Source organism: Spodoptera frugiperda, chromosome 4 (assembly GCF_023101765.2).
Source record: "Spodoptera frugiperda isolate SF20-4 chromosome 4, AGI-APGP_CSIRO_Sfru_2.0, whole genome shotgun sequence".
Classification (NCBI taxonomy): Eukaryota; Metazoa; Arthropoda; class Insecta; order Lepidoptera; family Noctuidae; genus Spodoptera; species Spodoptera frugiperda.
In genome coordinates this window covers 5,762,560-5,790,463 of record NC_064215.1, presented here as the reverse complement: position 1 = coordinate 5,790,463, position 27,904 = coordinate 5,762,560, and the positions used below count along the sequence as shown (strand labels likewise).

The 27,904-nt window shown below is 36.1% G+C and overlaps 1 protein-coding gene across 2 annotated transcripts in view; it reads right to left on the bottom strand.

The window, feature by feature from the left end:
- Positions 1 to 27,904, bottom strand: part of LOC118272684 (BAI1-associated protein 3) — a 60,135-nt gene that overhangs the window by 21,239 nt on the left and 10,992 nt on the right. For both annotated transcript variants that reach the window (XM_035589318.2, XM_050708008.1), the window contains exons 2-9: positions 24,641 to 24,991; positions 23,122 to 23,326; positions 14,035 to 14,227; positions 11,633 to 11,852; positions 9,575 to 9,800; positions 9,208 to 9,386; positions 2,356 to 2,519; positions 222 to 529 (exon numbers count right to left, since the gene is read on the bottom strand). In XM_035589318.2, coding sequence (XP_035445211.2) covers positions 222 to 529; positions 2,356 to 2,519; positions 9,208 to 9,386; positions 9,575 to 9,800; positions 11,633 to 11,852; positions 14,035 to 14,227; positions 23,122 to 23,326; positions 24,641 to 24,797 — 1,652 coding nt within the window. In that variant the 5' untranslated portion in view covers positions 24,798 to 24,991. The remainder of the gene's footprint in view (positions 1 to 221; positions 530 to 2,355; positions 2,520 to 9,207; positions 9,387 to 9,574; positions 9,801 to 11,632; positions 11,853 to 14,034; positions 14,228 to 23,121; positions 23,327 to 24,640; positions 24,992 to 27,904) is intronic.

Below are 27,904 nucleotides of genomic sequence, written 5' to 3'. Positions count from 1 at the left end.
CCAAATGAATAAAGGTACTTAAAGTAAATATTGTAGTTATCATGCAAATCTCCAATAGACTTACAACTTAATGTGAACCTACCAAGAGTTTAAAGTTCCCAATGCTGGACAAAACCACAGGATACTAATAAATTGTTGATAGTTTTAAGATTAACAACCTAAAGACACGTTTGCTTTTTCAACACCAGTCACCAATAGTAATAATACAATACAACACTTACTTGGGATCGAGAGGAGCATCAGCGTTCAAACGACAGGCAGCAGCAAAGCGCGCGATAGCCGCCTGTAACGCACTGAGATCGCCCTGTATAGCGTGCTGGTGTAGCAGCGTCTGCGCAGCTCCACACAGGTCGCCGTCCCACGGTGGTGTGGGAGTGGTGGCAATCTTAGCCTCGGGCTGTCCCGGAGCCGCAGCAGCTCCTGCTGGGGCCGCGGCCGCTGCAGCAGCGGCAGCCGCAGCAGCTGCAGCGCGCTGCATCTCCACCTCGTGAGCCAACAGCACGCCGAACAAACGCTCGTGTTGACGTACCTTGGTGAATCAAGTAATACGATATGCTATACGGTAACTATTTTCACAAATAAAATGAATCATTTATAAAAAAAAATAATTGAAATATTAATCAACTTTCTCAGAACCTTTTGGAAAATGCGAGTTATGTACAATGTAAGGACTTTTTAAAATTAAAATGCAGAAAGCCGTGCCCGATTGTCCTTTGCTTTTTCGGTTCGGCTTAAGACCCTTTCTATTTAAAAGAGATTTCTTAGGAATAAATAAATCTCCAAAGCTAAATAATAAAACGGCCATGTGAAAACTTTTGAAGCGTACAAAAGCCAGTACCACTGACTGAGTCACACTGAAAAAAGCACCTATGAGGAATAAATTGGATTTATCGTGTAATCGCAATTTCGCTTCAGTCGCTCGCTCAGTTGATTACGCGGGGCTAAAAGAGAGATCCAGTCACTGAATACTTTGAATACGTTATCGAGATACTGAAGAAATCTTTATCGAGACTAAAATATTCTTAAGTGTGAATTCATTCTTATCCAAGTTATTGTAAATACAAGGTGTTTGTGTATGAAAAACCGCTACGTGTTTGAGCATAAAATAACGCACTGAACTGTAAATTTATTTATGATCTCTTTTATTGAAATACATTTTATTTTTCTAACTTTTACTTGTTTTGTCTTCTATTCGAGATTATCGAGGCTCATACGAAACATCCAGTGATGACAGCTGTAACACAACACTCGACTTTATCCAGATCATACGTAGTGGGTATTTACGAGACGAGTAATGAGTTTTTAATTGCCTTAAAGATGATATTGCTAATTTCGGTGCTAATAATATCTGAATATTGTCAATATCAGATAAATCTATATCGGTTATGGGTTGTTAAGCAAATAAAAGAGGATGAATATGATCTAAAATAACAACAAGGGCGATGGAGCGTGGTTGACACGCGGGTCGGCCCTGACGATAGCGCTATATTTGCCGCTACACAAAGCCCTCTTATACACCTATATATCATCTACTAATGGTTCACTGCAAGAGCCAATAAAACGCTTTACATAGAGTGCACTATACGAGCCGTATCAATAGTAGGCCCTGAGCTGCGTAACTCTAATATGCGCTACACTATTTGTTCATTTGTTTAAGCTTATTAAGGAGCGGTATTGTTATTATATCGAAGGAACTGAAGTATAAAATAAGGGCTAAATGAACGCAAGAAAATCGTGTCGTAGAATTATTTTATTTCATTTGGACGGAAAAGTGCCTTGGTTTTCGATTTCACGTCCGTTTGGTTCTACGCATGGAGCATTATGTGGCATACTGAATACGGTTTGTTTGTTTCATCAGTGGTCAAACTTGAGGGCACCGAAGTAAGTACGATACCTTTTTTCATTGATAGAATTACTTCGGCAACTTGGTTACCTACTTGTGTAACGATGCATGGGATTCACGATCCTTAGTTATAACAAACTTTAAGTAGTAGTTTACTTTAGCCCAAGCTACAAACTCCTCGCTGTACCCAGAATGAATCAATGTGCAAATGAGGAGCACAGCAGTTCCAATTATAGTGTAAATGAAAATGTCCATATTGTTGTGAAATGAGAGAGAGACTAAAGTTCCTAGTCTATTTGTATTTATGAACTTTATTCTTGTATCTTCGGATCTATACCAGTGCTCAAAAAAATCTACCTTGTAAAATTTTGCATGAATTATTATCAAAACAATAATGTACGTATGTACGGAACGGTGTACGAAACTGTCACTCGGTACATTATATACGCGGAAAATACAAATGGGCGAATATTCATCATAATCCAGAAAAGGATTTACGTCGGTATTGTTACCTGTTGCCAGTTGTCATCGTCGTGTCGTCCTGCCTCCCTTGCTGACAGCCACAGTCGTAGGCGGATGCGACCTTGCACGGAGGAGCGCTGCGAGCGAGCCTCTAGCTTGTACCAAGCCTCGACACCCGTCGACGGGATCTCACGAAGTGGGATGTTCACGCAACCTACACAAAAAAATAAAACTTTAAATGAAGGTAGGTACTGTATGTTTTTTCCCAATATTTTGTAAAAATATTTAATTTGTAATATCAGTATTCATTGATTGATGTCCAATAGAAATTAAAATGATCTTGCTACTGAATAATTAAATAAAAATACACAATACGGATTGTTTTAACTTGTGAGTTTTGGGTTTAGTGATCGTATATTCGAGATTGGGTCGAAAAGGAGATTAAAAGCTATCGAAGTCAATAAAGCTGATCACTTGTTATCAGTTTATTAGTATTATTTTGGTCCATACCTAATCAAAAAAGTCAAATGATGTTACAGAAAATTGTAATCAAACGCAAACAGTATCAAACATGGCATATTTTTAAATCTTACTTGTTGTTCTATTTGTGAAGTTAACGAAGTTATGTTTCCATTTCAAAACTTGGGAATTCGGAACATTTGGAGTGGGGAAAATATTTGTTTTTATTTCTACGTTCGCTGTAGTCGTTTTATATATTTTTGTTGTAAAATATCAACAGATTTGCGCAATGACGGTCTATAAGCCGATTACGTTCGCAAAACAAATGGAAATTTAATTGATAATTAATGTACCTGTCATGTTCTATAATGTTGAAGGGGATTTTAATTTAATACAATCGATTTAATTCAATTATTTGAATATCTGCATGTGAATTGTTTTTGTGAGGCAGAACCTTTGAAATTAATAATCCTTTACATTCTGTTTGCTGAATTCAATATTTTATTTTATGTATAGGTTTTGAAGTAAGGTTGGCGTAGTGGCTGGGAAACCGACCGCAGTACAAAGCTGCGTGTCGTACCTATATTCGATTCACTCGTGGGAGAATTATTTGCGTGATTCACAAATTGTTGGCTCAGACTTGGGAGATTACTTTCGAATCCAATTCCGATCGATCGACATTGATATTGTAAAACTTCGTACTCTTGATTTGCAACACTAGCGTCCATTGCATCAATAAAATCAGTTTGGCTTTATATTTCGTACTCTATAGCTTCGCTTGGGGTTATACAGTTTTTACACTGAATAATTTATTGGATTGAAATTGCATTGATATTGAGGCAGATTTACAGAAGAAAATTCTGACTTGACTCATTTCAAACTGTTATTTAAACACATAACGTTTAGGTCGATATGTAAGCAATAACTACATATTTCGTTTTCCAACATTGAGTAAGTATACATAAACCAAAAATAAACCGATTCGACCGGCATTCGCTAAAATATTGCACGGACAGATGGTCTTTGCTCCATCAAATCGTGATATACAGTTTTTCGATGAATTCACATTTCATTTCAAAGCCTGGAAGAGATTTGAAAATGTCAACATTGGAAGCGGGATTTGGAGCCCGCTGCCATTTTATTTTGCATCGCTGCGTGGACTTGGCTACTCGTTCCTAAATTATTGAAATAATACCCATAAAATCCGATTAACTTTTACCGAAAATAATACCTATAGTTATACAGTATTCGTAATAAAATACTGTGTATTAGGACATTTTTTTGGAGTTTAAAGCCATTTATATTGTCCTCTAGAGGTTGGCAGAAATGTTACGTATGTATGTAGATATTTCACACTGCATTTAAGTTTAATTTTTACTAATTTTGGTCGTTTTGTGAACAAAAATCTTCATGACGTTATACCCTGATGGGCAACTTACTTTGCTTAAGATTGGTAACTAAATACTCTATAATTAAGTTAAATAGTGTACTAATGTTAAAAGATCTAGAGAAACAGGATATAGTCGAAGTACATAATTTCCATAAAATGAACACGAGTCTCAGTATCAAGATGGCTTAGTTTCAGTGAGCCATTCAATGAGTCTCCTCATTTGACGTCAAAGGAACACACACACCACAAGAGCATTGCAATGTTATCAGATTACTCCCACTATCATAAACAGATTTATGTGGCATGAGTGCGTGAGTGTCGCGTTGTTCAAACATTGACGTAGGTACAGCGGTGGACATAAAACAAGGGCTCATTTCGCACTCACACCACACCAGCGTTCGATTCGGTCTCGCTGCTCTGAATGCAAGCAAACGCTTCGCACCTCTCATTTGAATACATTGTACCCATACTACATTCATTACACATTTACATTTGTATGAACCCAGCTTTATTAGTTTGTTGGACAGTTTCGCGTGTCACCCACCCATAAAAATGTAATTTCTCAACTAACTGCTCGCTCTATGTAAAATATTTTAGGGATTGAATGAATACAGTACTTTGTGTGATTAATGTTGATTATATAGCTTGTAACCAATCAGCTTTCTGATACAAATATTTATTTCCCTAATATTTTGGTACATTTAAATGTGCGGCATAATATAGCACTGTATGATTTTTAATTTTATTTTACAATCCAGATTTAAAAGATTGTTTAATATCTACATAAATGAAGTAAAAGAACTACACAATTTCTTCCTTCGTAGCAATCTTTGATCCGAAGTTAAGACGCAAAGTGTAGTATCAGCCGATGTGACGCTAAAGTTTTTAGTATTCGAGTCAAGTCGAGATTTGGGAAACGTTATGTAAGTGCCTATAGCTATATCAGAAGCGACCGCCATTATTGTGCTTAGCAGGGGTTCAAGGCTCCATCGCATCGCTTGCGTCAATACATCGTACACAAATTAGCAATGTTAATACCGCCTCAAATCTTAACCAATTACAAATCTCTCGCCCGGTAGACGCTAAAGTCTCTAATATCTTTTAATTCTAAAAGAAACCATCGAAATAAAAGAAAGTTCACAGACATCGTCGAAAGAAGAAATTAATTGGCGGCCCTTGATATTCTTCAATTAGTTCTATGAAGCCTCGTAGCAGCTGTCTGCCATGATTGACTGATAACAAAAATAATTAATTCTAAATACAATCCAATATATTCGTGTAGCTGCCTCGTCACACGTGTCCATTAGGTTTCCTATCAATTAATCTTTCTGCGTTGTTCATCAATCTGTCTAACATCCATTATCATTAGATCTGCTTATAGGTATTAGTGCTAACAGCTGTTAGTGCTTGCATGAATTTTGATGGTTAATGTACTATGTATTTCATCACGTATTTGATATTTTACAACACATTTATTCCCCAAAAGTATAGGCAGACACACCAATTTTTCGGTTAAGTTACGTTAAATTGTTTGTTTTTTTAGCTTTTTTAAAGTTATTATCGTACCAAAAAAATACTGTTACTGAAATCTCAAAGCCCACAAAGAGAAAGATTCACAAAAATATAAATCAGTGGTTTATTTCCAGCACAGCACATCACATCAACAGCCCCTATAAATGAGCCACTGCTGACCATAAGCTTCTTCTCACATGGAGAAGGTAAAGTATAAGAACATTAATCACCACTCTTGTTCAATGCGGGTTAGTGATTTCAAACTTATAATAATTAGGAATTATAAACCCAGGTTTCCTCACGGTGTTTTCCTTCACCATTTGTCAGTGCTGTCTAAATAATTTTACATATGTATAACTCGGAAATGTTACATTGGTACCTGCCGTTGGTAGGTTTGCAACCTGCATTTTCATGCAAGAGAAGCAGGCAACTTAAACGTCCGGGCTACCGCGAAATAAACATACAAATATGCACAGTCTTGCCGTGTTTACATTTCTCATCCACTCAAGGAGTTATCTTAAAAATAAACACGTTGAAATCAGTGCTCAGTAGTTGGTACTAAGTAAACTCAGGTGTGATGGGTTAAGATCGCGTGTCGCCTTCCCGACGGCCCCAGGGAACACTTTGCAAGTCAAGACAACAAAACTAATAAAGATCTTATTTGTTTAGCTCTTGTTTTCCTAGGCATCCTCGCTTCAATAGATATTCGTTTTGAAATGCTTTGGGATTGTATTGCAGAAAGGTATTGTAATGTTATTCTGTTTTAGACTTAATATAATTGAGAATAGAGCAGGTTTTTGTCTGTTGTTGTATAGAGATACCTACGCAATTTAAATAAAGTTGATATTTGTTCGTGAAGCGAAGTCGAGGAGTACGTTAGATGTTATAGTAAGACTCGGGGATTGTGGGACTATTGTCAGGTATACGTTCGTAGCCGCGGTTAACCACATTATACGTGTGTGTGTGATACAAAGGTGACTTAGTATATGGACTTAGTTATACATATATTTACGAAACAATCCCTTTAATGTAATGTACTAAAGTGTTTCATTATTTATACTCAATCACATCAAAAGTTATGAAACGGTACATTTGAAGACCGAATTTAATAAATTAGTATGATATCAAGTAGTGCTCATGTCTAAACCTTAACTCGTAATAACATATGCAGTCTCATTAAAACACGTACAACACAAGAACTCATTAGTGGTTTGGATAGTTTGTTCTTGGGAAGCGCAATACAAGCTGCATCAAGGATAGTTTCAAGTGAGTTATCCTCGTGAATACCTAACTCAGTAATTACTTCGTCTTGATTACTAAGTTAACAAGTCATTAACTGTCTAATGGCCTATATTTTCTCAAATATATTATTGACTTTCTCCAATTTTTGTAAATACATATAACACAAAAATATTCAAAAGTCAAATTCTCTTTACTTTCATAAGTTACGGATTAGGTCTAACAATAAATAGACTTTACATACAAAATTTTTACCTAACTTGGCGGCCATGTTGATCATTTTAATCTAGGTCGCATTTTATGTACGTACAACCGAGATTACATACTCGAGTCCGACGGGTTTTAGATTGACCGTTAATCGATTCAAAATTAAATCGGACGGAGTAACTACGTTAATATAGGTACCTGAGTCAACCTCACCTAACTTGTAACATAGCATGTTAAATTGTGCCGCAAATTAAGCACGTAACTTACTAACTTAGTGTGAATTTCTAAGTAATTATTTAACCAAAATTGAATAGTAATGGAGTCTGATGTTCATGGAATTGCTTCAAGGCTATATGAATAAGGTAAATGAAAGCTTATTGGAAAGAAACACTTCGCTGGTAGTGTAGTCTCGGAGCTGATTACCTAGCGGGTTTTCCGGGGCTCCGGCTCGAAAAGCAGGAGTAGGAACGGGGTGGTTTTTAGTCAGTAAGAGTGTGACACCCTCCCGCCTCAAAGCGGGAGAAACGGAAGAAGAAGACATTGAATGATATTCCCCCTTAAAAAAAATATATATAACAAAACAAGAAGCAACTAGATAATATTTTAGGTTTTTCAAAAATTGCTCTATAATCACACCGAGTCTAGAATTTTGAGTGATGTGTTGTAGTAGACTCTTTGGTATTATAACATAGCTTAGCATAGATTAAATGTGTGTGTTACATTGTATAATGAGCCGTCCTGCCCACCTCTTTGGGGATTCTAAGTCGTGACGTTATGTTTTGTTATTTTATTTGTAACAACGGAAAACTTTTTCATCTAGCAATAAGAAATAATTATTATCATCAATCATCATCAACCTAAACACGTCTGTGTTGAGTGTTCGCGGAAATTCTTAACGATTTTTGTTGTGTTTTTGTTAAATTCGTCTTATCCGTGGCGGCTTTCTTTTGGAGAACGAATATAGTCGCACCTTTTGTTTTGAGCAAATGCTAATGGTAAAATGTATTTACACTTACTAGACGCAGAGTCGGTTTCAGCTTAATTATAAAACAGACAGATCAAAGAATAATAATAGTTTTAGGATAACAAAGCTAACAAAACAGTCACAAACTCCTTTATAACCATTCACTTTACCTTGTTAACCTGTTCAAAAACGCTTTTAACTTCTATTCATTAAGACAGTTATCAAGTATATTTTCGAATGAATTCAAAGATTACACGACATTTTGTACCATTTCCCTTTGAAGTTACATAAATACTTATCAAACCAAATCTCGTCGACTTACTCATTAAGTTTAACTTAAATCTCCGGTTTTACGAAGCCTTTGAACTTTGAATTTGACAAAGTGGACATCTTTAATAAAGAGTCTTTTAAAAATTCCATCCGAAATAGGGTCGTAGAGGGAGGCGAGGCGAGGGGAGGGCGGGAAATAGCTGCGATATTTGCATAGTAAATTAACATATATGTTTATGTAGGCATAGTAGCAGTAGAAGGGTAAATTATTCTTTTCAAATGACAGTAAAATGACGGTAACCATTGCGTGGAACAATAAAACCATCTAGTGCCAGTGTGCAATTAGTGTTCCATATACTGCTGCACATAACGCTTGCAATGATAATAAACAATATGAAATGTGTATTGTTATGCAAAGGTAAACCCTACGTGGATATAAAATATTTTTAAATAGCATTTTCCTTCATCGTTTTTGTTATTCATGGAGTTTCGAATGTATTTTTAATTTGTAGGTCAGCCAATGATCGTATTTCAGTACGGTACATTCGTAGATACTGTTTAACAATTTCAAGAGAATACGCATTCCGCAAGTAAAGTTGTATATTATTTCTTTACTATCATTTTATATCAATATTACAAATTCTTACCCGAAAATGTTATTTAAAATAATTACCCTAGTATTACAACAGTAAGTATTTAATACTTTAAAGTTTTAATAATGAAACTTAGTAATCTAGAAAAGTGTTTTAAAATAAAGATGATTACGGAATTACTCAGGTTTACAGGTGAGTTAGTCTACAACAATGTAAGAGGGAAAGAAAATTGTAACTTTTGATTAACATTTTTCAAGTTAGAACTCACCCAGAAAGTCGTCCTGGCTGCCTTGACGAGCGCTCTGACAAACTTGTTTGAAGAAGCGGCCGAGTCCACGAACCCCGCGGACCTCGTTCAGCCGGGACACGGCGTCCAGCACCGAGCTCTCGTCGTCGTGGTCCCATATGTCCAAGTGCAGCACGTCCGACGATATATCATCAATGTCGCTGCAAGTTTCAACGTCTTATCGATCTTGTATTTTGTAAAATAAATATGAGACGGTAACAGTGTGTAACCCAATGGGGGGAGATAAGTGTCTGATGAACTTATTTATGATTGTAACTCAAGATGTTAAAGGAGCTTAAGGAGATTTCAATATGTAGAAAAAGAAAACTTATTGTAATTAGACACTTACAACTTGAAAGTCTCGTTCCATTTTGGCGACAGCGTGTGTGGCCGCACGCTAGTAGCTCGTATGTAGCGAGCGGGCAAGCGGCCCAGACTGTCGCGCTGCTGCCGACCGTCGCGGCGCTTGAAGCTCAGCCTGAAGCCATGCTTACGCCCTTCATCCTCAGAAGCACGAGGAGAAGCCGGCAGAGATGCCGGTTGTATTCCCAGCATGCAGTAGGGATCACTAAACCCTAGACGGTATAAGGCAGCGCCTTATTTATACAGTATAATGCAACAATTCAATCAAAAATATATAAATGAAGAGCATTACATTTGAAACGGAGAAACCAAAAGATATTTTACACACATTAAAGTTTCATGTAGACGCGCGGCTACGACCAGTCGATCGTAGCACGTAGCGGGCTACGTCGTAGCACGGGTGTAGTACACACGAAAGCACGTATAAATAAATTGACGATGCTCGATGCTGCAACTTTTCTGTTATTTATGTATGCTGTCATGTCATCATGTTTTTGTTACTGTAATATTTTTCAGATATTTTAGTAATAGTGTTTGAAGATCCTCAAACATAATTCATTTACTAATTATATGATTGCAATGCAATTGCAAAAACCAATACTGGTTGAAATTTATTCGAAGCAAAAACTGTACTTTTGCTTAGGCGAAAGAAAACTAATTAAAATGTCCTGTTTGCTCCGTTTTTACTGCAATACCGAATATGTATATGCTGGGAAACTCAGAGAAGCGTAATTGAATACCTTTCAACTTTACTAGATGTTTGCAAAGCTGTCGAAACAAAGTTTTGCTTGAATAGAAATTTGATTTTAACTTTCAGTGGTAGCAGCATTTATTTCGCAGAAAATGTGGTTCTATATCAACAATACTTAGATAGTAAATTGGGAGCTGTTTCGAGATGTTTCCGTTTAATGTATAATGTGATGTCATCGGATATTACAGTAACAGTGAGTGGTTCTGTGCGTTGGTTCGCGATCGCGCGGTATCTCCGCGGCGGCCATCCTTTCCGCGTAATTCAATATAACAAGCGTGGCTGACAGCGCCGCGCCGCGCCGCGCGCCAGCCTCACTATGCGCGCCGCAGACGTTATTTGTTACACAATTTAATTTTTATTTTCCCGACGTTGACGTCGACGTCGACGCAAACATTTTAAGCTATTTCCGCATTTAGTCGCCGCGATATAATAATGTCCGGGACAGCAGCAAATATTTATGTCGACATCAAATTCATCCATCATATTTTTATTGGGTACATCATTCTTAAACGAATATAATTTTTAGATGTTAATAAATGGCATGTTTTATGAAAGTAGAAATAATTCCATGTAATTAAATACAGAAAGAATGTAGGAGTTACACAAGAACTTAGTGGGCGAATACAAGCATAAAATTATGTGGGAATTTCATAAAGAATCAAGTGAAAAACCACATTATGAAAAGCCTAGAGATGTTTTATTAGAACAAATGTTCTAAATGTCACACCGAGTGATTCAACCGAGGGTAAGTCAAGAAATGTATTCAAGTCGACACTCATCATTTATGAATATGATTTAAGGGCACATAAAGGGACGACGTGTGAGCAACAAGCGAGCTCTATTAAGAGGTGTACTTTCCTCACCAAGCTAAACTTCGTGAAATTAGACATATATGTAGAACGTTTCTTGTTTTGATTCTAGTTATGTTTCAGAATCACAATATTTATTTCACATCCACGACTTTTGCTATGTTTATATTGTAATTTTCGTGAGACACACTAAATTAATTATTACGTTTTTCACTGACTCACATAACTCAGTAATTATGTAAGTCAATAGTTATAGCAATGATGAATTCCAATGAAAAACTCGACTAGTTTCAAGCAATGCTAGAGGCTCATATTCATGAGTAGAATTCCGCGACACACGGCGTGCCGACTGTCGATTGAGTAGCAGCGCGTCAGTCGCCGCGTCGGTCAAATAATTACGTAGATAAGCAAGCCCTAAAACAAAATAATTTACTTTTGCCGTAATCATTATTCTATCTGGTTATTGATAAAGCAAATAGCTCACCATTAGCATCTTTGGCCTCAAGTCCATCAGCTTCGATGACGGAGCAGCCGAGCACGACGGTGGGCGGGCGCTCGCTGCCCGCAGCACGCATGGCCCGCGCGTGCACCTCGGGCGACACGCGAAAAGCGCGGCGTGCATGTTCCACCACTTCCTCCTTGTACGCCGCGAACTGACCGTCCGGGGCTGGCGCACCTACCGCGTTCTCAATGCAGTACAGCACCTTTCGCACAAAAACAAATACAACTAATAAAGCGCGGCATAGTAACGACATAACTATACGGAAAGCACAGATGTTAAACATATACAATAGCTATAAATAACAACTATACCAAGATTACAGACAACATTGTCAATATATAGTAATGAATATTGCCTGAAGTAATCTCAGCGACACCCACGCACACAATCACAGATGGTCTTTTCATGTCTATGTGGTTAATAAATGCGTACCTGCAAATTGTATCAGATCACATCTGTGTCGGCTGATTTGATCCGATATTGTATTTTTTTAGGTAAAAATATCAGATAATAAAGCGGATATTCGCGTGAACGTGCTCACGTGCAGGCTACGCGATATTAAGTATCACCTGTAAGACTTTGTAAGGAAGAAGCTGACGTGACGGAATGTGTTTCGCAGGAAGACAGCTTTGCATGCTGCGAGATAGTTACGCAAGAGACCTAGTATTCAATTATGGTAGATATTGTACGTGCATTATTGTTTCATTGCGGTGCAAGTGAGGATTTATACATACATGCACATCCATAAACATGTTACGTAAAACAAACATATATTTTTTGTTCACTAAATGTTGCTAATGGAATGTAATGTCCTATCAGCTTGTTGTCAGAAATCAACCGACTAATGGCTTGACTTCACCAAATATTGTATTAATCAATAGCCCTCAGGCATTACGTACCTTAACAAAAACATCTTTGTTCTTTGTGGGAAGATTAAAACCGTCATTTAGTGACTTATTAATCGCAATCAAAGTCTTTGCAATCTTTTATGTAAAATTACGACCTCTGAGAAAAGGGTCGGACGATTCATGGACCATTTTTAGCGACCTCGTCATCGTCAATCATTCGGATACGCTCTACTTCTAACAATCGCTCCTATTTATTAACTCGATTTTTACAGAAAATATTTATTATTTTTGTTACTAATTTTCCAAACTTGATAGGTACCTAGTTATATATAAATTATTATTTCAGTGTAAAATCACAATCAATTAAATTATCCTTCGTCTTATAATTGATAAGTATTAAGAAATCGAAGGATTTAATATTAATTAAATTGTTTTCATTTGACTGCCTCGTTGGTCGAGTGGTCGCAAGTGCGACTGCCGAACAAGGGGTCTCGGGTTCGATTCCCGGGTCGGGTAAAGTATTACTGGGCTTTTTTCGACTTTTGGAAAACTTCTCGGTAGTAGCACGGAGTCTGGAATTGTGTCCAGAATATGGCAATAGGCTCACCCCTATTACATGGGACTTATAACACAAATGGTGAAAAGTGGGTGTACATTGTATAGCGGCATTACGTGCCGTAATGTGCACCTCTGCCTACCCCTTCGGGGATAAAAGGCGTGACGTTGGGGTTGGGTGTTTTCATTTAATTAAAATTACCACACATACGAATTGGTAGCCTAATATGGCTTTTATTGCAGTACTCATTGTATGTCACACACAGCTAATATTAGCGGATTATAGACTGTTCGATAATGAGGGATTCATTACCTTCTACGTAATTCTAACAACAATGTTAGAATTCAATTAGTCCAGATAACTAACACATTTATACATCTGACGTAAAAAGCATACATTATTTCATTCACAACCTAGTTTCAAGGTATTCCATTTCAATTTTAAACCAACCGTATACCAGCCTCAAACACAAATAAAACCCCAGGATATTTAATGTTCATAAATAATAGAATAAAAATTTGACAGGTAAATGAACAATTAGGTGTACTAAATAAGAAATGAGATGCCAGAGGCACCGCTGCGTCTACCTTTAATATCTGAGACAAAGGGAACCTCATAATTTGACCAATACCAACAAAGGTATTGTAATATCTTTGTGTAATGTAGATTTATACGTAGAAATCCGATATAACGACCCTTAGGTCCACGCACTTTCTCGGGTTACCTCACATTTTAATTCAGCTGGAATTTATTAAAAAACTTAGGGAGAAATTAGAATTCACGACGAATCGAGAAATGAGTTTGTAATATCCTACGTTCATTGTAATTTTTTTCCTAATCTCTTGGCTTATTACTATTTTTTGTGAAGTGAAATCGGAATGTGTAGTAAAAAACGATACTGTACCTTATTAATAAGATTATTTTCTTTTATAATCTGAGTGAAATTAATTATTAAATAAATATGTGGCAATAACTCGTACCTCAGTGTAGAGATGCTCGTGTTCCTTGTGCGACAGTTGTGCTGACACGCTGGGGAGGCCAAGGTCATGGGGTGCCGGTGGCGCCCTCTCCGACCTGGCTTCGACAAGCCTCAGCGCAGCAAGACGCCTGTTCTCATGCCGCCATGACAAGGCAGTAAAGTTCTCGAAGTAGGATCCGTCCGTGTCTTGCACCCTAAACAAATAATACAGTAAGCTTTCTATATCATAAAAAAATATCGTATCGTACCTATATAATCACGACGACATCACGAGAATCAGATGAACCGAGTTCCCTAATTCTTTATTTTTTTGTTGGGTTTGTTTGTTAATATTATGTAAAGAAAACGTTATCAAAGATACGCAGAAATTTTTCCAATACGAAACGAAGTTTGTGGGGTCCACTAGTTTCTATCAAAACCAGCAACAGAAAATATATCTATTTGAGCGTATCACAACAAAGACTATGAAGTAAATCTCCTATCTAATATTTTTCCAAAACTAAATGTTTAATATACTTGTAATATCTAAACGGATCTCGTAAACAATATATCATTCATATCTATGAGAATTCAAATTACGTATTTTGTTTATATAGCCATTACATGGATATTTATGATTTTTTGTTAACGCGGATGATCCAATAACATTCTAGTATATCGATTTAAAGTTACCTAATGAAGTTGAAATTTATATTATGTATGTAACTAATGATCATAATATCTCCTTCATGCAAATTAGAGTTTTCACCGCTGCAGCATGTTCTGGGCTTTACATAAAATTCGTCAGTTCTAAGTACATCTACATTAAACAAAAGTAATTTCAGAGTAAATGAAAATTTTCATTTAATGAAATTCTTAAACGTTCTATCGAATGCCGAAGACTTTATTTGTTCAGAACGACTGTTTCACAAGTCTAATTATCACGAATTTAATTCGTTAAAAGAGCTTGTAACTGATTTAAGGGTATCTTTTAAATGTCTATAAAAAGTTACTGGAAATTACTTTATTCTATCCCAATTTCGTGCGTATATATTTCTTTATTTACATAATCGCCGTAGCAGCAATGATCATGAGCACTACTTACTCGGAGTATTACCTCGTATTTACTGGGGCCTATATAAACAGCTATATTTCGTGATTCGACCGTAATCCCCAAATCGGGCCAATGGACAATTTATCACGTATAGCATTTCGCATTATTTATTTACTTTCATAAATATGAGCGCGGTGGCACGGATAAGATTCTGTACAAGTAATATTAATGGTAAGCGACTGAATAGTCCGTTAGATTAACTTGCTAGGTTAAACTAGTGACTATGAAAGATGGATAATATTTATACCTTAGTAACGATTAATATGAAATCAGGGAAACATGTATTCACACAGAAATAAGACATTACTGGCTTGAAATCGGAAACCTCTTGTGGCAAAAATGCGAAAAGGATTTTAGCACTACCCCTTTTAATGGGGTATTACGTGTCATGTACATTTACCAACCGTATATATCTGTTTAATGAATTTAACCCTCGTAGGGTAGAGGGCACATATTTACTGATCACAGATTATGGGCGATTCTCAAACAAATTGTACGCGTTCCGGAAGTTTCCTACTTGTGAAGACCGTTCAGGTTAACGACTATATACCGCCTATATACAATAAATCTCAAGTGGGACGCTTTTTCTCCGAACTGGGAATGTATCGATATTGAGCTTTTTAAATGGAACGTAACGTAATTCAAAATTATACGGAATTCATTAATCGGAAAATCATAACACACCTGAGCAAGTAACATTTCTTAGTACCTAATGCTTATTTCTTGGAAAAACAGAAAAAAAATCCAATAAATTACAGCGTAGGTATATTAAATAAGTCTTAATTTTTATTTGTTCCTGCTTGTTTTGTCAAAATAATAAGGTCTTTATATACATTTCGTTATACTTATAGCTTATACTTTTGACCAAAATACTTTCGATTATTCAATTTGCATCAGTTATTAGGTAACTCAGTAGAATAAATACTGAACTACTCAGCTTTAAGAATGTTGAAATCGAAATTTCTAATACCTTACGGGATCTAATCGAAGCTTATATACGCACCTTACAACTCAGCATTCGCTATTACCCATTACGACCTTCGTAAACGGCGCAATAACTTTGCTTTTTTCAGTCACTTTCTGAACTCCGTAGACTCTCTTTATATTCTAACCTAAAGGTAGCATATTTGACCTAACTTAAAGGCAGGTCAAATTTAGATAAATCAGTAGGCTATATTTTCTTTGACCAAATCATGACAAAATACATAAAACTAAGATTAAAATAGAGGTGCACATTATGACATGTGGAAGCACCTAACTTTTTACCAAGGGCAATATGAGTTCTGTGACATGAAGAAAGATGAAGATTCTGTGCAATCATTTTAAAATTACCAAAAATCGAATCGAATAACTCTTGTAGACCCGAGAATCGAAACCCTTAATTCGATAATCGCACTTGCGATACCTCATCCAATGAAGCAATGTAATTGTATGTAGATACTACATACTTACATACATATGTATTAAATATTAGATATTTTAGTACAAATTTATGATACGAAGTAATAGCTAGCAATGACCTTCAGTCGGTGAAGGTGTTGTGATTTACCGGCGGAGTGGAAAACAACAAGTTGTTGCTGATTGATGTAGCCAATCAATACTAGGGCGCGGAGCTTTCCTGACACGCTCACTGAACTCCAAACACTGAACGCTGAAACCGATACTTACGGATCTGTGCAAGATTAAATATCAAAAATGGTTTTTAATATTTTTTTGGAATGGTCCGTGAAAATGTTTAATGAGAGTGGTTTGGAGTTTAACGTCTTTTGATTTCGTTAGTGATGATCGTGTAGATGTTGAAAACATTATTTTCAAAAAATGACTTTATTTAGAAACAAATTTTATTGTTTGGTTCACCAAACAATAAAATTTGTAAACATAAAAATCACATGTGCGTCACTATAACAGTGCCATCAGTGCTCTCTTAGCGCCCGAAGATACAAATACAAATGCAAAACAAAAAATATCATTTTTGGTTCGTGTCACTTCTTATCGATGTGCGAAATATCTTTATTTAGAAACATGGATAATTTTGTGAACTGTACAACGCACATCTGTTTTGCCTTAACGAAAATTTGAATGACCTATGCAGCAGATGCGAATTAACATATTTTTCCGCAAGGAAATGTAATACGCAACACATCGGATAAAGGCTCAATGATCTACCTATTCTGTGTATTATTAACATCTTCCTCGTAATGCAATAATAATGTATTTCCTCCCAGATGGGCTTAACGGAGGTGCGTCATTTTCATCAGTTATTTTTATATGTAACTTTGGCATACGCGGAAAATGAATCCCTTACTCGGAAATAGCGTCTGCAATCACTCGACCAACGCTACCTCTAAAATGAAATAAAAAAGTAACCATAAAACAAAAAATACATTGGACACCAACAATAATTCTTATATTTAATCAAAATTGATTCGAAACCCTTTTCGTTCCATAGGATCGTGTAACACAGAGGTTTTTATTTAATAGTTAGAGGCGTGCCGGGTTCAGGGAGGGTACAGTGGACATAAAGGTAACATAAAGCTAGTCCCACGCGTATCGGAAACGCGTGACATGTGCGTGACGGTCAGTTTGCTACTATTCTTACACATTGGCCCACGATACAACATGCTGAGACGTGCCGCAACTTTATTTAACGGAGTCTGCATGGAACAACGTATTGAGCCCTCGTTTTATGTGTTACACAGGTCTAGTGCTTTTTTATTCGACTGCGGATCATGGAGCTTCAAACTGAAATTACCTTCTATTGCTCGCATGAAACTCCAACTGATTTAAACGTAAAAGACGAATTTCTGTTTCAGAATTTGAGCGAAACTCGAGTTAGACCTAATAATTAGACCTCTTTTACATAAGTAACTAAAATTATGAAATACGACTGTTCAATTTCAGGCACAATCCTTGGGCGTGCCAACGTGAGACACGGATCTTTTTATTATTTTGAGCTTTTGATTGTTAAGCTTTGAACTTTTAGTACGATTTATATGACTGGAAGCTGAGATATACTTAAAAATTAGGTTCGATTTTTCATAAGAAGATTTGTGATTAATTTTATGAATAGTCCATGTATTCCCTGTTTTTGTAAAATGGTTCTCGGTGTGACACTTAATTAATAAAGATAATACAAAAAACACTTTATGAATAGTCAATATCGCTTGGCTCTGATTACGGGCTATTCAAAGACATCACATTGTAACTCAAAGATTACCTACTAGATTTACTTTATTTCTACTTAAAATTTACTACTTTATGAGATGCTATAAATCGTAAAATATAATTATTATGATTGTAATTTTAAATATTCTCTTTTTACACAATTAAAATAAAGATATTACTGGCCGATTTTGGTCGGAAAATAATAAAGATGCCATATAATCTGTTTTTTTTTTTTTATTTATTATTTTACCAATTATATAGCATTGACAATACTTTTGCTTTTAGTTGCCAGGTTCCCATTTTTTTTATTTCCTTAAACCTTCATGGAAAATCCGAATAGAAAACATCAAATCAATCATAAACATCCTATTTATTTTAGAATCCCAGATTCTGTTTGAAGAAAACCTTTTTTCTATTTATAGAACGTAATACCTATTACTGGCTAAGTTAGGTTTAAAAATATAAAAACGCCATATACCTAATAAGATTTATTTATTATATATTTTTTTGTAATTGTGGCTTAAATTTTTTTTCACCTTATATTGCCAGACTTAAAATTGCGTCATGTTCTATTAGGTCCTCAATAAAAAAATTGTGGAAGAATTGAATACAAAACATCAAAGGGAAAAGAGAAACAAGAAAGTTCTAATCTGCTTTTGTAAGTAGGTACTTATAATAATAGTACGAGTAGTGTTTCTAGCTTTTGATATTTAATTTTGTGATATCACTTTGATGTTTCTGTGTAGCAGGAAAACTTGGATAGAATTAATTAGAAGGGACGATAATTTGGCAAAATTACGAACTACTTTGGTGAACTATGGAGGTTTTATAGGCTCCGGGCAGATTGCGTGACCACGAATACAATAAATGAGGCTCCATTCATTGTTGTAGCAACGAGGCCTATGTTCAGTGGACGTTTACGGGCTGATAGTGAAATTGATAGTCTTGCAATCTACCTTTGTAATGCATCTGCATACAAGTTACAAAGTGGGGTATGTGAAAAGGATTAATTCTAGGCAAAAACTTTCTTCAAGCCTTAGAACTTTAAATAAAAAGAATAGGATATCTTTAGCTGGAAATAATGATTTATCTTATATTTTTGATACGGGACGAACTCGACATCTAGGACAAGGATTGGCCGCAAAGAGCTTTAAACAGAAAGGATTGGAAGGAGGATAGGGATGCCTTTGTCCTGCAGTAGGACGGTCATGGCTGGAGCCTAAATCTAAATCTTATATATTTACAAACACGACTACTAAGATCAAATACCTATTTATGTTATGTTGATCCAATTTATTATTACCTATCTCTAGTTTAAATAAACAAAAGCACATTGCTTTAAAATTAATTTAAGTGCAAATTGCCATTACCTACGAGCGACTGCAAGCCAAACAAACTTTTACCTATTGTTCGCATGAAAATAGCTCAAAAATGTGTTAGAACAAAGCACCTTTTATTTATTTTTTTGTAAAATGGTTCTCGGTAGATTCATGAATAAAGTCTCACGGGAAATTTGTTACAAAAGAACTCAGATCGGTCGCCAGGTACTCTTTAAAGCTAAATACGTAGGTACCTACTGGCTACCTATACCTACTCACCTGTACTGACTGGCTTTCAATACAATTAACAAACATTTAAGTCGTATTTGGATCTAAATATAGAATTATGTTCACTATGTCTACCTACTCACTTCTTTAAATGATGGCATAATTTACTTTAACTCGCTTTAACATCTATGCTTATAATGAATCTATAAAGAGGTCAATTTTGTACATGAAATATATTAAAAAAATAACTATCAGGGGCTGATTAGTGATCGATACTGATGCCAAAAATGCAATCAGTATAATTTTTGTCTGTCTCTCTGTCTAAAAAGTTAATATTATTACCTATTCAATAAAAAACATACATTAAATACGCTTTGACGGATTACTGACGGAGTATATTTTAAATCAAAGCTGTTGAAAAAAATAAAACTGAATTGAATGTTCCCTAAGGAGTGGTCCAATGTATACGCTTATAAATAGTTCACAATATTGGTACAATGCAAATAAAATGTACAACTAAAAGCTTTATTTAAATTTGAACTTACAATTCGTCTTCGTTCTTTTTAATCTAATCTGTCAGCGGATCCTCTCAGGGGGCAGAGTATTCATAGTTTTGATACGTAGGTGTAACACAATGCTGTCTGACCGAATCAACCTTCAGCTGAAAGTTCATTATACCGGGCTTTGTTGTTTAGTAACTGCTAACTATTTCATTAAGAATATCGTAAAGCCTAGACTGACTTAGAGTTAGTACTCTCAAAGTAATTCAAACTTGCATATGACATCTGTGTGCCACTTACTTAATTATAATTGGTTAGCATGCCACAAATAACTAATTTATCTACTTACCTAATGAACTAATGATGAAAAAGTACAATACTATACTTATTTTCACTTCAAATAGCTGCTCGTTTCTAAATAAATGATAAATAAAATGTTTAGATTTTTTTAATGTACTGATGAGATAGATATTAAAAGGTAAATAATTTTGATGTTCAAAACGCTACTAATATATAATTACATTATTTAATTTCATACAATTATTAACTCAATTACATTTTGCAGTATTGAACGTAATATAATTAAAAACTTGCTCATTTTGTTTGATGTCAACTGTGTATATAGAAAAAAATTAACTATTTTATGAAAACTAAAATTAAATTAAATGACTAAACTTCAGTAGAGATGTCCCCACAACCTTTTGTATGATTATGACTTTGATAAAGGTTTGGCCGTTGACTTCTGAGCTATTGTTGAAACATTTAAATGAAGAGACTCGTGTATAATCTGTGCAGTTTTTGACATGACGTTATCTCTAAGCTCTAAGCCACGACCGACGTTACGAAGTCTAGGTATTCCCTAGACCCTTGCTATTATCTAATACAATATTAATTTACTACACAGATGGCTTTTCTTTGTGTATTTTCAAGTTTTGTAGTGTATAATAAAATTTGAAATATGTCGTAAACAGTGTATACGGTACATTTCCTCCCCTTTAGGAAACAACAGGTAGGTATGATGTTTTTATTGATTCATTCGGAACACCTATTTTCTTCTACCGTTTTTATTTCTGTCAGCTACATTCACCACGCACAAGTGAAGTGTAAACCATCCGAGGAATTTTCCTCTATTCTCGTTTATCAAGAAAAAGGTATTTGTTGATATTGGCATCTTTTACGGTATTCTATAAAAGGTTGCGTCTATCCGGGTTTTGGTGAAATACTCCAATAAATAAACTGAATATTCATGCAATGTTGTCCCGTTTAAGGAAACAATTAAGCTACATTTGAATGAATATTCCAAAAATACATTTTTGAATGAACCCCAAAGTTACAGAAACTATATTAAGAAACGTTTTTCTTATCTTATGTTTTTACTGACGGTAAAAATGGTGTTTCAGTTTCGATATTTTTGAAGGATGATAGTAGAGACAATCCCTGTCTTTACTCAAGTGAAAGTTGCGTGATTTTTGTATTAAGAAAGCCAAAGAAAATCAGTATCGGAGTGCGATATGTTGATATGTCGTCGGAAATCAATAAACATATCCAGTGATTAATATTATTATTGTAAGTAGGTCAGCTGGCGACCTGTTGCACGTCCTTGCACGTGTCCCCGCGGCGGGCGCGCACCCACACACCCCCCCAGCCCACACAAGCACGCACTACCCCTCATCCCGCGGTTTTTACTTCGCAATCATCGCACCACTGTTGCCAGCTTTTATCTAATTGAAAACCTCTAGTGTCAACTTATGTCGTGACTCTACGCGCTAATGGCAGTGAACGAACGCTCCGCCAGAAAAAGTTTCTTCCAGAAACTAAGGCTGTCTTTATTAACTATCACACTAAAGCGGGTCTACAAAGCTTTGAACATTCCGCTTTTCACTGATAAACCTTATCAAAGGATGCCGTAATATTAAATTTCCATCGTAGCATATGAACTCGCCGATGTGCTTAATGGATTTCATTAGGGATCCACGATAAATGCTGAACCTGTCGATAAAGTACAAGCCTCGGTTACGGCTTTTCAATTTATTTTATAAATACATTTATTTAGATGATGCATAAACTCTAAACGAATGAACTCTTTCTGAGAAGATGAAAAATACATTTAACTTCACCCCGCTGGTTTAATCAAGTTTTCTATTCTCCCAAATGGAGCTCCCGCTGACAAATCGATTCACCTAACGACATTACATCTCACATCTTATTTAACACAATGAATTTCTTATGACTAATGCCAGTGTCATACCCTTGAAGACGCTGTGAACCATTGAATTACGTACAAAAGAAAATTGTATCAGAGAATCGCTTCAAATAATTTGAATTTATTTTGTAGAATTAAGTAATAAGTATAATAAGAAGCTCAGCATAACATTGTGAAGTTGACTTGCGTTGGACGTCAGAAAAATTTGAATAATTTCAAGTATTTTGTGATTTGGGACACAAGTCATTTCTATGCTTGGCATGTTTCGTCAAAGCGTTCGTGTCGGGGCTGTAAGGAGTTGCCGCTAATTTGCAATTCCCCTTCCTGTAGAAACACGTTAATATCCTTCGAGAGTCTGTGATTTCCCAATATCATTATTTGTCTCGGTAGTCTTTGCTCAGTGAGTGACTTAGGAACGTGATCTCGGAGCAAAAGCGATGTGTGGTTTAAATTAACAATTTATATTTGTAAACTGAACTGAGTGACTGTATCTTGGATGATTTTGATTTCTCTATTGATTAGATGTATTACCTACATTGTTTTATCAAAGTAGATTATAATATTTCCTTAGTTTACTTACCCGGAGTTAACATTGTTATCGACCTCTGGCCAGGAGAGGCGCCGTTTGCAGAAAGCCATGGTCGGTCTCTCCGGCGGTGGTTGGTTGCGAGGCACTCGGAGTGAGCCACCACGCCGCGGCGGAGGAGCTGGAGCCAGGCAGTCCAGAGTACGGCGGCGAGCATTTAATGCTGATGCTCCTTCCGTAGGTACCACTCGAGGAAATCCTAAAGAACGAAACCAAATCAAAAACAAAATCAAGTCATCACTTAAGAGAACCAAAATACTACTAAATACATGCCCAGTTACGACACACGTCTAAATAATAACATCCTGTAATTCATACAAAAAACCAACGCCTAACTACCCATAAAAGATTGTTAGCTCTTGTAAACTCTACAAGATTGTGGAAAGAAAATTGTATAACGACATACTTTAAAATGAGGCACATAGTAACTTCCTAAACAACTTTCAAAACTTCTAAAAGTTTGAATAAGGCATCGTGTACATTATACAGTGTACGCCATTACACCAGTAGGTACGTTTAACAACATAATTAGTATACAGCGGGAGTTTATTACGAAGCACCCAGCCGATCAATGAACAATGCAAAGAATGTGCTGTATGAAAATGTATCTGATTATATATTTTCACAAAAAGGTTCTCATTTTCATTAAAATCCGTTATCATACCACAGCACACTGCATAATATTTGTTTTCAATTGAGGGATTTTATACCGCCTGTATACAATGTGGTATTTCTTTTGTAGTGATTCGGTTTTGAAACAATAGGTTTTCGCCATAGCCCAGTGACTTTGGTAAGCATACGTACGTTGTTCTAACATCGTAGACCCGCTACGATGACGATGTGAGTACTTAACCAAGCAGAAACAACATGGATGCCTGTCTGAGCATTTACCATAACAAACCCTTCGCTGAAGTAAAAAGGGTTTAGGCGTAAACTTCTTTGTTTTACTGATAAACATAAACATGACCGCTTATGATGGATTTTTGTAAACATTTTGGATATAATCTAACTTTAGAACTTAAGGAGATTAGACTGGGATTATAAAAAAAAATATTTTAATAGGTTTCTCTATACTAATCTCTTTTAAAACATTTTGCGTCACAAAAATAATGGTGTTTTAGATTTTATCTACGATTAGCTCTTTAGATTAGTGAACGTATCATACTAGAACTTTAATATTTAACACGAATTTTTGAAATATTTTTTTTTTTTTAAAAACGTTGCCCCACACTAGGATTTTCTCCTGTGTCGTGGGTGCGTTTACAAACATACAAGTTCACATGCACATGACACCCAGACCCGAAACAACAATTTGTGGATCGCACAAAGAGTTGCTCCGTGCGGGAATCGAACCCACTACACGTTGCGCGGCAGCCAGTTGCCCAGCCACCGCACCAACCGAAAATTACGAGTAATAAAATGAGATACAACAAATGAAAATTTGTCCTTAAAGCCCTTGTATTTTCTAAAAGTGGATTAATCAAAAGGGATATGGGTATAATGTGGGTCGTACCTCTCATGGTCGCGGTGGATGGTTGCGGCGGGTGAGCCTGCGACTCCTCGGCGGAGCGGTGTCGCGAGGGCGGCGCGCGGCGCGGCGACAGCGCCAGCCCGGCCACGCTGTCCGCCACCCCCGCCACATACTGACCCAATGATGTCAGGAAACTCATGGCTGCACTAAACCACACCGATTTACCAAACACTCATTTGAATCTTTGCACTATAATCACTCAGTCAATGGATCGTAACACTCATTTCCTTCAAGTCACTTCAAGACGCGCGCATATTTACTGTCTCGTTCTAAAATTTCACAGAGTCACACATCGTGAAGGTGTTGGCACGAGCTCAGGTGAGTACACTCCACCTGGAACAAACAAACAAATAAATCGTAAATTAAACAATTCAAATAGAAGGAACGCACACGTACGTTATACAAAGTAAGAGAGAGTAATTTGTTTTATCTCGTCAGCACAGTACACATACCTACGCTACACACAATCAAGCTTATTATCCTCGCCGGCTTAAACTGAGTTTCAATTAAGGAGAAACACTTCTTGAATCCAAGTTTAACACGAATGTGGTGTTCTGTTATGTAGGGAATGGAATCATAGCACCTAGTTAGTAGGCGTCGGGGGCAAGTTAGCGACCCTTCCAACTAAACTATGTTGTAGTAGAACGCAGACATGAAACGATACTTATTACTGTTTAGTATTACAAACTGAACGTTTGCTTATAGGATAATTGCGTGTTTTGATACAAATTCTTGGAAGTCTACTCGCTATTAAGAATACTACTACTACGCAACAAATTCAACTGTGTTTGCTGAGTGGTAGTTGGTTCTTCAAGTCGGAGTGAAACCATTACTTAGTGGTCGAGAAAGACAGGGAGGAGATAGACAGGCGCTGTTTATCTAACGCTCACACTATACCGCTCGCACTGTTACGCAATTGTTTTCAGAGCAAAGACTTTCAGTGGCTTGTCTATTGAGAATAGAACAACTTAAGTCATGTCTTGGATTCGATTTTTGAGTTAGGATGAATAATAATATTTATTCAGTGGCAAAGTAAACCAGACTACCGTAGAAGGCTAATTGAAGAAGATGTCAGATCTATCGGCTAACATAAATTGGGAAAATAACAAGAGGAAAGAAGCACATAGTTAAATTGATTTAAACTGAGCTTTAAGACCTGAAGCAATAAACTTTTAAAGCTAGTAACTAACTAAATAAACTGCAGTGCTTTTAAATTTACAAAGTAAAATAAAAGTAGACGGACGTCGAAGTACAGTAGATAAAAGCATTATTGATTGAATTGGAAAGCATAGCGCACTCGGAAAACAATCGCGTATCCCCGACTTCACATAACAATATGGCCATTGATTGTTAAAACAATTGTTTTGCCAGCTTTTTATTTGTTATGTAGGTACATAAGCCCGTTTTACTGTATTTGCTTCCATGGCGTGCCTGTATGAAACGAACAAATAATACAGTAATAATTTAATTTATAATGAAAAGGTGTTTCAATGTTTTGTACGAGTAGCTACATGCTTTTGTGGAAACTACCACAAACATTTCGTTTGTTATGCCTCGGTAAGTAGGTACAACACAATAAAAAATATTTATGTGCGAATAGGTACTACTGTTATTGTAATAGAGATATAGCATATTGCCAAACACCTGGTACTATTCAAGAGCTCATACTATTACCGAGAAAAAGAAAGCTTACGAAATCGAAAATCAGTCCAACAGCTGTTGAAACCGCTCGAACAACGAGGCAGTCAATCGTTTACTCCGTAAGAAAAGAAAATAAAGGAACTACGTATAAAGCTATAAACCTAGACGCTGTTCACAAACTATTATTTAAGCTTAGAATAAGAGTACAACGAAATGTCAAGAATCTGATAGCTATTAAAAATTAAAGACTGGGTTTATAAGAGCAGCAATATTTTCATGTTCAAGCTATAAACATTTTATGTCCACAGGGATTTTTGTAAAAAGAATGCCTTTTGTTGCTTTTATATACCATAAGGTTTTTATTGAGAAAAGTCATTATTTCCGTCCAGAGTGCGCTGTCGAGTGAGTATTACTTGTTTTCTAGAACTAATTAGTATTAAAATAACACTTGAATGGCTCTCAGTTCGCAGTACCTGTCTGTTGAGCTCTTTCGAGAATGCAATTCACTATAACAGCAAGTGAAAACCTTGTTAACTTGAGAAAACAATATTTATACATTTGCTAGATAGAAATACATTTAAAATAAAGTACATTTATACAAGCTTATGTATTTTGTACTACATGTTAGAAGTTACTCCCACGTTAGTTTATATTCAATCTAGACTACATACAAGTTACATAACATAACATCACGTCTGTAATACTCGAAAGTACACATCTATGATATAACGCCCACTTTTTACCACTTATGTTACGAGTCCTAATATATAAGTAATAGGAGGTGAGCCTATCATTCAACCAAAATCCCTTACTTGACAACCAGATTTGTGGCCACTCGATCAACGAGGTAATAGTAATTGTTACCTCTCATGTTTTCTAGATCATGTAATACCAACAAAGAACCCTAAATCTATTAAGCTAGAAGCCCACAGGTCAGCAATAATCCACTCTCAGTAGGAGCGATATTGGGAATTGACCGTGGGCCACTGCTCTATATTGTAGCCTACTGGGGTTTGATTACGCAGGGCTTTGTTTAAACGTACCACCCTATTACAAGCGACGAACGGCGAGCCTTCCTTTCTGCGCTGAATGGAATAGCCAGTCTATTATTTCCCAATTTATCTATTAATCTATTCATTAACACGGTCGCTATTAAACCAGTACACAAACTATCAATAACACTGTTTCTATAGTCCGTTATTAGTGTGCAAAATAAATCAGGTGAATTTATTTCGGTAAAGAGTTAAAATGAATGAGATTGTTGAGTAATGCGACATCATCGCTAGCTACATAAGATATACTTTCATTAAAAAGTTGGTCTCAAGTATTTGAATTATAAATGAATCAACTTAAGCAAAAATTTATTGCGTCTTTAACAGCAAATCCATTACTGCTCGAGATAGATAAGTTTCAAAGTAATCCTTGAGTATTTTTGGTAAAAAGTTGAAGAGTATCCTTCTACAGTAAATCGTTCCATTTTAAACAGGATCTTCTTGGTCTCTTGTGTCCCATAGCATTTGCAATTAGAACTAATGAAGCGATGGAAACAGACAAGATTTACTCCATGCTTACAAATGTATTTTAACTAACGTCCTTAAGTATAAC